At 29.4% G+C, this 15,182-nt stretch overlaps 1 protein-coding gene across 1 annotated transcript in view; it reads right to left on the bottom strand.

Moving 5' to 3' along the window:
* The window catches only part of LOC129231202 (ATP-dependent 6-phosphofructokinase-like), a 58,728-nt gene that overhangs the window by 22,932 nt on the left and 20,614 nt on the right, over positions 1 to 15,182 (bottom strand). Inside the window, exons 7-11 of the mRNA XM_054865449.1 lie at positions 12,749 to 12,844; positions 10,245 to 10,337; positions 9,987 to 10,112; positions 7,996 to 8,060; positions 7,827 to 7,911 (exon numbers count right to left, since the gene is read on the bottom strand). Of these exons, the coding sequence (XP_054721424.1) occupies positions 7,827 to 7,911; positions 7,996 to 8,060; positions 9,987 to 10,112; positions 10,245 to 10,337; positions 12,749 to 12,844 (465 nt within the window). The remainder of the gene's footprint in view (positions 1 to 7,826; positions 7,912 to 7,995; positions 8,061 to 9,986; positions 10,113 to 10,244; positions 10,338 to 12,748; positions 12,845 to 15,182) is intronic.

Here is a 15,182-nt window from a genome sequence, read left to right as displayed (position 1 = left end):
AAAAAAAAAAAAAAATTGGCATAAAAATTGCAGAAGGTATATATAACATTTCAGAAGATTCTAAATGATATTGTTTTGCAAGAATAAAATCAAACAGTTTTGTAAACTAATAAAATTAGTTGAAATCGTACTAAAGGAGTCCCCTGTATAACACAGTTTTGATATAACACGGAACCAAATGTACGATTAGTATAACATAGTTTTGATGTTACATGGTACGGAACTTGAATTTAATACTTCAGGGTTTTGATATAACACAAAAGTTATTTTTGAAAAAGATGGAATTTCATTTATGTTTAATACATTGTAACAAAGGCATGATATTAACTCTAATAAGTTTTTACTTTGCTTTTATGAAACTTATTCGGAAAAATCTCACTTTCCGACTCGAAAGTTGGTTTTTAAGGTACTACACTAATTTTCAACTTTTAAAAACTTAATTTTTCTCATCAGGGTTCTAAAAACGAAAAGATGAAAATAATTTTGTTTTCAATGCATTGCAAGATTTTAACATCAGAATTAAACTTATAAGCTAAATTTAGAAAACGATAAATAAAAAAAATATAGCCAAAACAAAATATGAAGTAAAATTAACAGAATAATTCCATTTATTTTATTTTATATTTTGTTTCATTGTTGTTGCTCAGACAAACTTTATTGCTATAGAAAAGCTCAGACATTTTGCTCTTAGTCAAGAAATTTAATGTTTTTTTCTTGTTATTCATAAGAGTTTCAATTTGAGTTATGTAAAATAATTAAGTTGTATCGCTTATAACAACTTTAATTTCGGATCAGTGAGCCTTTGTATGCTTTGGTTGCCAAATTTCGTTTGCATGCTCTATTGAGCCGAAATTTCGGCGATTACCGTAATTTCGGGTAGATAGGCCGCGGCTTATCCGTGTTTTAAAGTTGAAATTTAACATAGGCGGGGTATCTTCCAGGGCAGTGTATCTGAAGAAATCCCCCCCCCTTCTTTCTTAGTGTTTCTCATGTTCGCCCAATCGAGCAGTAATGTTAAAATTCATTAATAAACGCTAGTAGAGCTCTCAAATTGCACCATGAAACAGGTTTCTCATTAAATTCAATTTCTCACACCCTTGAATCTGCGTTAGTTTGCACCGATTTTACCGCTGTTTGCTGTTGTTCTTTTCAGTGTTGCCAGATTCGTGATGGTAACATACGTTTCACGAGGCTGAAAAATGGAGGAATCGCTAACTTGTCTGAGTTAGAGTCCCTATGCTTTAAAATGTCTCAATGATGATACATTTAAAAAAAAAAGAATCAATTGATAAAAGTTAAACAATTTTTCGATGAACTGCTAAGTATAACACAATGATTTGAAAACTCTCATCCAACCAAATGTAGATATCATTTGGCAACACTAGTTTTTTGCCTAACCGTTAGCATTTTCCGATTTTTTTTTTAAACACGAAGTTAATTCCATTTCTATCCATCAACAAGTGCAGTTGCTTGTTACAGTTTCGTTCTAACTATAATAAATGATCACATTCATACATATATATATATATATATATATATATATATATATATATATATATATATATATATATATATATATATATATATATATATATATATATATATAGAGAGAGAGAGAGAGAGAGAGAGAGTTCAGGGTGCCATGTTTTGATACGCTCTTTTGCGGTGTATACCAAGGGGCGGCTTATCCGATGAACTTTTGTTTTTAGTTAGTATATTATTGCATATGCGGCTTATACGATACGGCAGCTTATCTACCCGAAATTACAGTATAAAATTTGCACCTTAAAACTTTTCAATATAACACAGTACATATCCCTCGATTTACATTATTTCTAAATCTTGTACAACACGGTTTTTAATACGACATGGTACATATTGACAAGAGTTTTACTATATACATGATGAATTAGTTTAAAAGATAATTAAAAAAGTTATTTTTAAAAAAGTCTCGCAAACAAGGTTTCAATACTGCACGGAATGAATTAACAGTGTTATATGAGGGATACACACACCAGTATCTATATTTACTTCCTTAACAGTATTATTAAATCAATATCAAAAACCTAGGAGTTTTCATTATTTATAATTAATGCAATTATTTTTTGTTTACAAGTTAAATTAGACCATAAGTATCTCATTGAAAGGAATTTCTACTGTAAATCTACAAAAGTTCAAAATCAATTTCTTAGTCAATTTCTATAATCAAAGCTAAACTATTATTATCATATTTTTATTTATTAACTGTTTTCCTGCAATTTAGAAAAATAATTTTGAATGCTAGACCACATTACATTGGGCACTGATTTCTGATGATTTTGGAATCAAAGAAGATCGATGCACTCATGCTTCTTCTTATACACTTAAAAAGTTTATATGGCAGACAATTTAAATTTTTTCTCGCAAGTGCATTATTGAATTTACAAAGGCATAGTTTGCATATAGTGATCGTTAATGTTAAGATTGGATCAAACTATGCAAGGAAATTCATTCAACAGAATAAATTCCCCAAAATATTAACTTATGTATCTGATCAGAAAAAAAGAAAATTGTCCATATAGGCCTAGGAACAAAATAAGCACTCAAAAAAGTAGAGAAAAGATACTTTAAACCATAAAAAAGAGACTAAAAGTAGACAAGTTCAGGCCTATTTTGCAGTAGCGAAGGGGCATGTGTCTTCCATCTTTTCGGATAGAATAAATTTGACTAATCCATTAAATATTTTAATAGTATAAAAAAAAAAAAAACCTTTATAAGTATTGTATAAAAATCATATTGTATTTGAAAAAAAAAGTTTGCTCAACAATCGTAGCCGAGGCACTGACTGTGTGTTATATGCCAAAAGAGTGATATTCGAATCTGTATAAAAAAGAATACATTTTGCTTTATAACTAGTTCACTTCAGATTCAAGGCGCATTTTAATAATTTTATATTTCAATTCATTCACCGAAGTTTCTCTGATAAGATCAGTAAGATGACAAGGTGAGTGTGTGCCTGTGTGCTTAGAATTTATTTCAGGATACAAATTTGAATTGAGGACTGCTATTTGAACTTATAAGGAAAAAGGAAATAAACATGGCACATAAACAGCAAAACTATAACATAATGGGTAAATGGTACCAATGTAATCTTAACTGCATAATGAGTTCAGAAACAAAAAAGAACACTTGCTGTTAAATTCAAGTTTTAACATTATTCTATACAATAAATGCTATAATGTATAATTGCTCAATATATGTAGTCTAGTTAATGTTTTTCCAAAAAACATGCCCAAGAGAATATATTTGGCTGAAACCCTGCCACATGAAATACAACTTATAAACACTCAATAAAAACTCATAGGTTCATTTATTAAGATTAACACTGGACAGGATTAACACTGGATTAACATGAATTTAAAAAAGTATAACCCAATGACAACCTTAGAAATAACTTGAATGATGACAATTTGAATAAATTTGGGTTCTCCCCTCCTTCTCTCAAAAAATGCAAAGGAAAAGATAATGTATTGATAACATATAAAATTTAAATTTTACCTTCAATCTAGTATTTAAAAAAATTCTTCATTAATAGATAAAAAACTAAAATTAATTTACTTAATGTATCAGAGATCAAGAGCAAATCATTAATTTCTTTTCTTTCTTTCTTTTTTTGCTTTATTTTTTAAAGTTCTTAAATATTCTTTTTTTTCTCCATTTGAAAAACAGCGATAGTAAATATCATACAAATAAGTTAGGTTTCAAAATACTATCTTAATTTAAAAACAAATAACAACCAAATAACTCAGTCTTTCAAATCTAAAATACTGTGAGCATTAATAAGCAAAACAAGAAAAGTTATTAAAAATAATTCATTCTAAGCCAGGAATATAGCAACATGATTTCTACAGTGGTTTGGTATGATAAAACAGAGCCTGCGCAAAGCATTTGTCACCACGCCAAATGCTATAAAACTATAACAGCGAAAAAATTTCAATTGGGCAAAAATATTGTCTAACATAAAATTCTTAGAAATTTCCACAAAAAACAGAAATAAGATTTTTCCTCAATCCTCAAAACTATTATTAGAAATTCTGTAATAAAAAAATAATAAATTAGGAACTCAATGTCTAATGCATTGTTATTAAGTGTTTATTAAACTTAAGTGTAAACTGCATAATGAAAATAATAAGCACTTACAATGCATATTTTATAAAATTATTCCAGTTTTCTGACTGCAGTGAAAAAAAAAAAAAAAAAAAAAAACAAATATTCACCGTTAAAAATTTATTAAATTTAGTTATTAAAAGTTTTGGAATGAGGCTAAAACTTTTAAAATTAGGCTAATTGTTGACTAGCAATTAGAGATCTGTAGTGCAGGTTTTGATAAAATACTTCAAAAAAAAAAAAAAAAAAAAAATATGAATTCTACACTCTGCAGGATGCAACTTCTAACACAGCTAACATTTTTCAACAAAGCATACAAAGTTGGAAGCTTTTCATTTATTTATATATATTTTTTAATGGATGCCTCAATTGCCAAATCGATTAACTACACTTTAAAAAAAAATCCTCATTTCTGCTTTAATAGTCTTTTATCAATGCATAGTATGTGAATTTATATTAAATTTGGGTTCAGTATCTTTCTGAGCATGTGATGGCAGAAAATGTAACACGAGGGCCATTACTCTTATGGAAAACACCATCTTCTTCATAACTATTATCTACTTTTGTTTAATGGAGTTAGTCAATTTGTCAAGTGAGGCATCCAAATATCTCATTAGAAATTTTGAAATAACTATTTAATTTTAATTTATTCTCTTTTTCCAAATGATGATCAAACAAAAGTGCTAATTTCATTCAAGTTCAGTCTGCAAAAAAGATTTATCAATAATTCATTAAGAATAGATTAAAATAAAAAGGTATTCTAAGCTGAAATGATAAAAATAACTTCCAAATTTAAAATTAATTGAAATACTCGCAGGATAGAAAAGGATTATAATATCAATTTTGAGAAGAAAACACTTTTTCAGCTAACTTTTACTTCAGTTTTGAAACAAAACTGAAAAGAAAAGTTCCTCAAAATATCTAACAAAAATAATAATAAATTATGCAAAAGGATTGAAATCTGAAATACAGCAAGCAATTTTCTGCAACACATGTTGCTAAGTTTGCATACTTCTTTTTATTACTTCATTATTTTTAAATTAATTTCAAATAATAAATCAAATGTTAATTTGTTTCAAATATGGTACTTTCCTTAAAGTAAGTTTATTGCAATGAAAAAGCCATTTCATACAAGGATGTGATAGTTTTAAAACTTAATAATGGTATTATTTTTGGATGCAAAAGGATTGAAGTCTAAAATACAATAATCAGTTCTCTGCGAAGCTCAAGTTAAATCAGGGGTGTCCCCTCCCCCTTAGAAAAAAGGCACACCGCCGCTAAATTTTGCAAAGACCCCCCCCCCCCAAAATCAAGAGCCTCCCCCCCTAAAAATGAAAAAAAAAAAAAAAACTCTCAAAACAACCCTCCTAAAAAATTTCAATGGCGCAGTCTGTGCCATGACCCCCCCCCCCCCCCCCCTTGGTCGGCACCCCTGGTTAAATAAATACCTTTGTGCATGAAAAGTAAAATAAGAAATAACAATGTTAAGTTGGCATGGTATTATTATTTTATAATTTTCAGTTCTGTTTTTTCAATGCTTTTCAAAAAATGTTTTATTTAAACTTGAAACAAATTAAAAATCAAATGCTTATTTCTTTCTACCCTAAAACTAAGTTCATAAAAAAATAAAGTAATAAAAAAATAAATAAAATTGAAATACATTATATTGCAATGAAAAAAAAAGCTATCCTACACTGACATATGATTGCTCCAAAACTAAAAAATATTTGAAAGATGCAAAAAGAATGAAATATTACATGGAAATTAAGTTTGCAAAAAGAAAAAAACGATAATAAAAATAAAATTAAAATACATTATTGCAGTACAAGAAACTAACTTATACTTCTATATGAGAGCTTCGAAAGTAAAAAATACATGAAATATTTGAAGGATGCAAAGAGATTGAAATCTAATACACAGCGACCAATTTTCGGCGAAGCACGTGACTCCGTGTTCGCAAACTTTTATTCTTCCATTACTTTATTTATTTTTAACATCTTTTCAATAAATGTTCTATTTTAGCTCACAACAAATTAAAAACCTAATGCTTATTCCTTTCTGATCAAATGTTTCCCTGAAATTAAGTTCACAAAAATAAAATAAATTACATCAAAACCAAAAGCTATCATTCATTAGCATATAATAGCTTCCAAACTGAAAAATAATTTAAATATTTGAAAGATGCAAAAAGATTGAAATCTTATGCACAGCGATCAATTTTCCGCGAAGCACGTGGTTCCATGTTCGCATACTTTTATTCTTTCATTAATTTATTTTAAACAACTTTTCAATAGATGTTAAATCAAATGCTTATGCCTTTCCAATACGATATTCCCTGAAATAAAGGTCACTAAAAGAAAAAGTAATAATCATAAAATGAATTATGAAAATGAAAAAAGCTGTCCTACATTTGCATATAAGAGCTCCCATACTGAAAAATAATTGAAATATTTAAAGGATGCAAAAAGATTGATATCTTATACACAGCAACGAATTTTCCGCGAAGCACGTGGCTCCATGTTTGCACTTTTTTTATCGTTTTAATCTTCGATTTTTTTAACAGGTTTTCAACAAATATTCTATTTTAATTCAGAAGTAATTGAAAAGCAAATGTTTATCCCTTTCAAATTTGATACTTCCACCTGAAATTAAACAAAAGCAAAAAAAAAAAAAAAAAAAAAAAAGAAAAATAAAACTACATTTGCACAATAAAAAAAGTCTATTCTGTATTGATAGCTTCTGAACTATACAGCTTATCCTAGAAATGGCGACACAAAAGGCTTAAGGACTATCCCTCCCCCCACAAGCTTCACACAATAGCTCTTTGAAAAAAAAAAAAAGACTGCACATAGGGGAGTGGTTTATTGCACTACTCTCCATTGACAAAGCTCTTTTTTTTCGCCATTTTTCTGATCATTCGAAGCAATCTGATTGGTCAAGCTGCGTACGTTTGCTAAACGAAATTCCGCGAACTGAAATCGTTTCAACAAGCACTCGCGGGAAAAAAAAAGAGATTTTAGAGACTAAATCATGAAAATAGAGACTTAAGAGACACTCAAATAAAAAAGAGACAAATAGCTAGAAAAGAGACTAGTTCCAAGGCCTGTCCATATTTTTCAGAACTAATAAAGGGAACCAAATGATGAATGAAAATAAACTATTAAAATCCAGATCAATGTCCTTAGCAATTGAATTGGAGTTAAAAATAAACATTTAGTTCAGTTTGATTTTTTTTTATGCACTATGCCACAGAAAGAAATTTATTGGCCAATGTGGAAATTTTTAAACACAAACAAAGATGTGCTGGTGCAGAGCTCATTATGTCACAGAGAGTTCAAACCGGCCATGAGGTCATCACTTCAGAATGTAAGGTAAGCCATATTGGCTTTTGAAATTGTTTTAATTATGTAATGAATTTGTTCTTAAGAGAGAGAGAGAGGGGAAAATGTGGGAGATTTCTTCTGTCATACAGAGGGCAGAAAATAAAGTTAAGAAAAGCTTCAGCAAAAAGGGGAAATGTTGGCTGATCCAAACATGTGTTCATCCAATGTGCATAATATAAATAGGATTCAGTGTGCATAACATGAATAAGATAATGGAAGATTCACATTGATAAGACAAATTTTAAATAAATGATAAAAAATCAAATTTCATTTGAAATAAGCCAATGTATTACTTACCTTTCCATCATACATACTAAATACAGATTTAGGTGGTCTTAGCCTAGTTAACATCTTATATGTTTGCAAATTTCGTTCAAAGCTCCTAATTAGTAAAAGGGGTTAAAATTAATCATTCAAAAAATAAAATAACTACATATATTTCAAAATGCACTTCAAGTACAATTACCTTCCTCGAAGTTTCACAGCCATTTCCCAGTGTTTACTTTGCATTTCAGAACCAACTGCTTTGGTCTAGGAATGTGAACACAAAGCAAAATTATTCGCATGTAGATCGAAATTGGGTTTAATTTAATAAAAAACTGATGAAGTGTAAACATGTGAGAATTATACACATAAAATGATTAAGACTGCACTTCTACAGTTGTTTAGAAATTAAAATTTCATTACAAAACTGTTACCAAAATAATACTGGGAACAATTTAAAATGTTCAATTTGTTAAACAATGACTTTTTTTTTTCAATCAATGGACAACATTATAAAAATTTATTGAACATTGTTTTGTCTATATTTTTCCACATATTAAATACTCAGAAAGCTAGTGAATAGAATCTGAAAGGAACACTTCAAGTGTGAGAAATAATTTTACAACAGCATAACTGCTTTAATTTGGTCAAAAGTTTTGAGAATCAGCTACAAGCAGCAGCAGCAAAAAGACTCACATCCGGCAGCCAAAAATCAAGTTGAAGAGAGTATTGTAGCTTTGTATTTCTCATAAGCACTCTTGCTCTGTGACTCAAAACAGTGATTATTACCATGAAAGAGAGTTTAATTTTCAATCCCATTTTTAAACACTAAAATGGGTAACATTCTTTTAAGAAGATTAACTTTTTCTCTGAGTTGATCGAAGGAATTACTGTTTTCCAGATACAATGTTTTTATATAACTACCATTGATAAAAGGGAAAAGAAGAGAAATGGCTTTTCTTAATTCAGTTAATGTTTTCAGAAAAACATACAACATTAAGATATAAATTATAAAGCAATTACTAACAGCAGCAAGTATTTACAATATGTTTAGGGTCACATCTTAAATGGAGGAACTTTAAACAAAAAATGACAAGCTCTCAGAACCCGTTTTGAACTACAAAATTAACAAGATTCAGAATAACACACACACATATTATATATATATATATATATATATATATATATATATATATACATATGTGTGTGTGTGTGTATACTCTTTTGAGTAAATTGATGACATCAAGCTCAACTTCTCATGAAACATGGTTTATTTGTTTATTTGTTACAATGCAAAAAATTTTGCTTGTAAGATGGCATATAAAATATTAAAATATTCAGTGTGAAGCTAAACATTGATTTAAATAGAAATCAACTTTTCCTTTGCAGCATAATCCTTCTTGGAAATTTTCTGCATGTCAATTGCATTGTGGTTTATGATTGAGTTAAGGTTAGACAAATTGTGAGGCATTTCCAAAGCTTTTAGGCACTTCTGAATGAAGAAATTCTTTTGGTATGATACCAAATCTTACAAGATCACACTGGTGCCATCAATGTAAAGTTTTTGAAGCTCTGGAACAAATTTAGCTCAAAGCACTTTCATGTATTTACATTTATTCATTGACTATCTCTTTTGGGAAGAGCTTTAATAGGGAAAACATCCCAAAATAGTCTTGTGCAGCGTATTTTACAGGTTAAGAGATGTGTTTTGAAGATTATTTTTCCCATCCATGCCACATTTTCATCTATGAAAGCAAAGAATATCTTTGGTGGGCAGGGCTTAAACATCTTGGAATGGTCATACAGTTCTTATGACATGAATTCAATAGAAGACCTTTGGGTAATTTGAAAGAAGAAACTTTACACAAAAGATACCACAATGAAAAAATCGACTTCGAAACCTAATTTTTGTTTGGTATCACAATAATTTTTTTTAAAGAAAACATCTAAGAACTTCGTAATTATAAACAAGATTATAAAAAAGTTTACTGCAACAAACGATAAGCATAAAAATGACACACAAAAATTTGAAATCAAAACATTTTATGTTGTAAGAAATAAATCAAAAGTAAAGAATTTTGTTTATTTGATTTCATTAATACACACAAATTTAAGACCGGATTTTTACATTAGGTGCTTACACATTGATGTATTAAATACTTAAAATTCTTTAAATAAAACTTTTATAAATACCTTCTCAACACACTGCATTAATGGAACTCTTACAGCTTGATTTCCATCTAAAGATACTACACAAGCTTCAGAATCAGCAGTTGCCTCAAGCAAAGCATGAACAGCTTCTGCACCCATTCGACAACCCTATTACATTAAAATGAAGTAACAAATTGAAAAATACTGCATATATAATTCAAATTTTGAAACTAACAAAAATTAACTAAATAATGATTTGCTGTAAGAAAATTTAATGCTGCTCCAAGAAAAATTACTTACTAAAATTCGATCAAATGCTGAAGGACTTCCCCCTCTCTGAACATGCCCAAGGACTGTTATACGAGTATCTTGTTGTAATTTATCTTCTATTACCTGTTGAATTAAAATTGATCTCTAATCACATATAAAAATGTAAACAAAGCTTTAATAATTCTATATCACATTTAATTTGAGTTTTCTTTATACTAATAATTACTCTAGAACAAATATTTTGAACAGTGTGCTACAAAATCATATGTGACATAAATTGTTTGAATAATATCATAGAGAGAGCAAAAGTTAACCCTGTCTATCTCAAAATATGTATCTAAAACCTGAATAGCATGGAATTTTGTAACTTTCAATCAATTTTGATTAAAATACACCTGTTCACTATATTATTATTATTATTATTTATTTATTTATTATTATTATTATTTTTTTGAGAAACTTAAACTTCTTAAAATTCTAAGCCACTACGCAAAATTGAAATATGACTTTGCATTCCTTTCACCTTTTAAAAAGCAAAAGAAGGAAGAAGAAAATGAAATACCCATAAGAAACAGATGGCAAAGAAAAAATTTGTAGCTCTGATCAAGAGAAGTCAGTGAGGAGGGTAGCAGAGTGAGTGCAGTATGAAAACTAGCTCCACAACTGTAGATTACAGAGGATTCATTCCTTGTAAAGTGACCTAGTAGTCCCAGTTCAATCATCTCTGATTTGGATTAAATTTTATAGAGGTGCAGAGATTGAATCTAACCTATGCAAATGTTCCACTTTTGAGATCCAAACCCTGAGGATCTAGGATCTCCTAAAAAAAAGTGCTCTAAAATGGACAATAAGCTTTGTGAAACAAATTGCTTTGGTTAGACTAAAGTTGCAGAACATTTTATCCCACTGGAAGCTTGAAATTTTGGGAGCTAAAAGTATGTTAGACCGTTAATACATTAAAGTATTTTTGTGAGTTTGAGCACATTAGATTTTGTGTAGCACACATGTAAGCTCACGAAAAAGCACAGCGAAGAAATTATTTCCTGGATTTTGGTTGTTACAAATTCTGAGCAAAAATAATTCAAAGGCTCGTACTGAGCAATCCTATAATCAAGATGCTTGTTTTTAATGGGTTACAACTGCTGATTGTAAATATTGGTTTTCTAAAAGATAGGCTCATCCAAAGTGACTCTAATAATTGCTCAAGTTTGCCACCTTGTGCACCCTCTTTTCATCAGTACCATTAGAAAAAAGAAAGAAAAAAAAAAATCCTACCAATTTTTTTTTCTTTTTGATGGTGTTTTTTTAGATAAGGATGAAAAGAAAATAGTTTTTGTCTTGTTGTACCAAACTGCAATTTTTAAACGAAGATTGCAGAAAATGTTATCACACTGGAAGCCTGAAATTTTGAGAGCATAAAGTACTTCTGGTTGTCAATACATTCTAGTATTTTTGAGAGTTTAAGTTCATCAGTTTTGCGTTTCACACATGCAAGCTCTTGACAAAGCTCAGTGGGGAAATTTTTCCTGCATTTGTCTCAAATTGTGCACAAAAATCATTCAAAAGCTTGTAACCAAAATTTATTCAGTAGATTTCCATTGGGGAATTATTCTGTCCTCCCAATACTTGAGAAAGACAGGATCAACTGTGCTTCAAAGCATTTTTGTAACAAAATGCTTAAGTTCCTACACATGAATTTGAATTAAAATATTTGATGCAGAACTGGGAATAACATCAGAAAAGCAATGCTCATTCTTATTTCATTCCATGAAACTCACTCTAAAATTGAAAGAATTCACTGGATAGAGATTTTATAGAATATAAAAATAAAATAAATAGGAACCATACATTTGATTATTTTCCCCACTTTGTATATGCATATCAAAGTACTATAGTATAAAACTATATCAGTTATTTTAAGCTCATTAAGAATAATACATAATATGACCAAAAATCAAACATTAAGAATTAATGGAAACACTTGAACTAAGTACATCATCCTAAAAAACATAAATAAAATACAAAATTCAATATGAATATGGTATAACCAAAATTTGATTGAATAAATTATAACATTTAAAAAGATACTCAGACATCAAGTCAATGTTTCTTCACATTGTAAATTATGTTTGAATACATAGGAACTTTTCTAAACATATATATTAATTTTTTTTCCAAATATTTCAAATTTATTTATTTAATTTTGAATTTTCTTTACATTTTACTTTTTTTTTCAATATATATTTGGAACTGCATTTGTCAGGCATTGATATTTTTTGTTAACTTCTTTACTTTGCTTTTTTGAGATATAGTTAAATTAATGCACGTGTTGGATATCCAAAACATATTGAATATGAATGGACAAACAAGTTACTATTTAATATTTTCATAACCATAAACACAGGACTATATAATTTAAACAAACAAAAGTATTACAGCAGAATTTCATAAAGTATGAATCATGTAATAAAAAAGTCCAAATTACTGCAAAGAAAGAAAAAACTTAAACTTCATAGCTTACAAAAAAGTTCAACCTTTTTAACTTGTTCAGCAGAGATTGAATTGCCATCTTTATCTTGTGCACCTTCAGCAACAAGTATGATATTTAATCTTTGACCATTGTCTCGTTCCTGTAAAGTTTCAAAATTTCTATAATAAAAATGTATTTCTTTTGTCCAATGCAAGGCTTCTAAAGAGTTGGGATGTAAAAAATAGTCACTTTAGCAGCCCTGTGCACCAAAGTAGTTGCTAAGATTGACTCTTATTTATTTTACCAAAATTATACTTTAATAACACAATGAGCATAAAATTACATAACCTAGGGGAGAGGTGTCATTATACTAGGGTGAGTCAAAAGTTTCACAATATTTGGCATATGTAAATTTTCACAGCGGATTATTTGCATGAGCATGAAATGCATATGATTACAAGATAAAAAAATTGTATTAGGCTTGCTTATAACACAACACCATTAAGATCTCATCTGTGGTTTGTAAATTGGTTGCGTTAAAAATAAGTAACAAAACTAAAAGATTAGGAGAACCTTTTCTCTATGAGTTCAAGTTCTTCCATAACACAGTTAATGAAATGTAAAACATATGCTGTACTAAAGGTGCTGGATTCGGTAGACCCAAACACTACAGCGAGACAGTTAACATCAATGTTAAATTTTATGCTGGTTATGACTGTACCAATAATAGTTTTGACAAAATGTTTTAATCACAGTAGTTTCAAAGTATTCGCTGAAGAATAGCTCACAATGATAGCTTGCACTTCTGATGCTTGGTTTCTAAAGTTAACAATTAAGATTGTTAACAACAAAGTTAACTGAAGAAGTAAAGTTAAGTAATTAATTGTAAAACTTTAGAATCAGCCTAGTAGCTGGTTTTGCAGCTGACATATTTTAACAATATCCAAATAGCAGCTATGAATATTTAGAGACCATAATAAAATTGACAAAACGCAATCAATTTTTAACTTACGAAAGCCTTTCCCCGGACATTAAAGAAAAAAGTTTTCAGATTGAACACGTTTTTCAAGAGCTAAGCAGAATAAAGCTTGGAGAAAAGCTCAACAGTGGCAAAAATAAGAAAATCTGAACATTTTGTTTCAAAACGCAACTGTAAAAGGGACAACTAGCGGGGGCTCTCAACCCCGCTGGATTTAGTCAATTTATAAATCTGTAATGAAGAACAAGAGACCTCTTATAACCATCATTACACTGCAAGTAACAGCTGCTTCCTATAAACCATTCCAAATGCTTACAACCCTATAGAAGCAGCTATTTACTTCTCAGTTCAAGACTAGCTTCGAGATTTGAAAAGCTTAAAACAATGATCCCTGGTTTTACCATCTGCACAGAAATTTAGCCCATCAACATCCTCCATTTTAATAAGTTTAAGTAACTGGATCACATCCACTCTGACTCTCCACTGCTCAAGAGCATACATATTAAGACTTGATGATGGCATTCCAGGCTGAATCAATCTTTTAGATAATGATTCAAGTTTGGAATCATAATCTAAATCTAAAAGTCAATTTTCTATCCCAGTAAGTTCATTTCCTATAAGCCTCCTTTGCACTCTTTTCAATCAGTTACTATTTTCTTAGAGTAAAGAGAGCAGAACTGAACAGCAGATTTCAACTGAGGTCTCACCAGACTTATAAAGGTAGAACTTCCTCAGGATTATATGAAAAAACCAACATTCTTTGTTGCCTTTGTTAATTGTTATGTTGCATTACTGACTAAATTTTAAGTACTGATTATTTAAAACAATCCGATTAACAACTGTTTTTACTTTGCTAAAGGTGGATGCCTGTAAAAAAATAGCTTACATGCTTATTTCCATGGCAATCTCAAAAGCAATTGACATTTCCAAACTTTGAATGATGTACCCCACTTCAAGTCTCACTTAAAAATTTTATCTAAATCTTGTTTTAAAGCTTTTTCACTTTGCTTCGTAGTCAGTAATTCCCATAACTTTGACTGCAAAAATAGGGGAAAAGGTATAGCTAATGGCTATTTAAGCGACTTCATGACTATAAGTTTGAATTTCAAAGACATGAAACAGTTTCATGTGCATAAAAAATGTTTAATGATAATATATTAATGTATTTATGAACATGTTATTTTAAAACATTTTTTGTACATATATCCTGAATTCAGTCAATACAAAAATACTAATGTCAAATGCACAGCAATTGGACACTTTATTACAGTTATTGACTATATTAAAAAATATAAAGTAAAATAAAGTTGAATAAAATAACTAGTATGCTATTCTAGGTTTTCAGTCGTATTTCAAACCTTTGAACAGCTGAAATAACCATTTTGACCATTCCCAAGCAAATTATGATTTTTCTTGCGACATCTAAGTGTATGTATCGTACATAACTCAAGAACAATGTGCTGTGGAAGGTTGAAATTTTGTATGCAGGGTCTTTATGGAGTCTAGTAATGCAATAGGT

Source organism: Uloborus diversus, chromosome 10 (genome assembly GCF_026930045.1).
Source record: "Uloborus diversus isolate 005 chromosome 10, Udiv.v.3.1, whole genome shotgun sequence".
NCBI lineage: Eukaryota > Metazoa > Arthropoda > Arachnida > Araneae > Uloboridae > Uloborus > Uloborus diversus.
The sequence above is the reverse complement of the archived record's forward strand: the minus strand, read 5'-3'. Positions and strand labels throughout refer to the sequence as shown.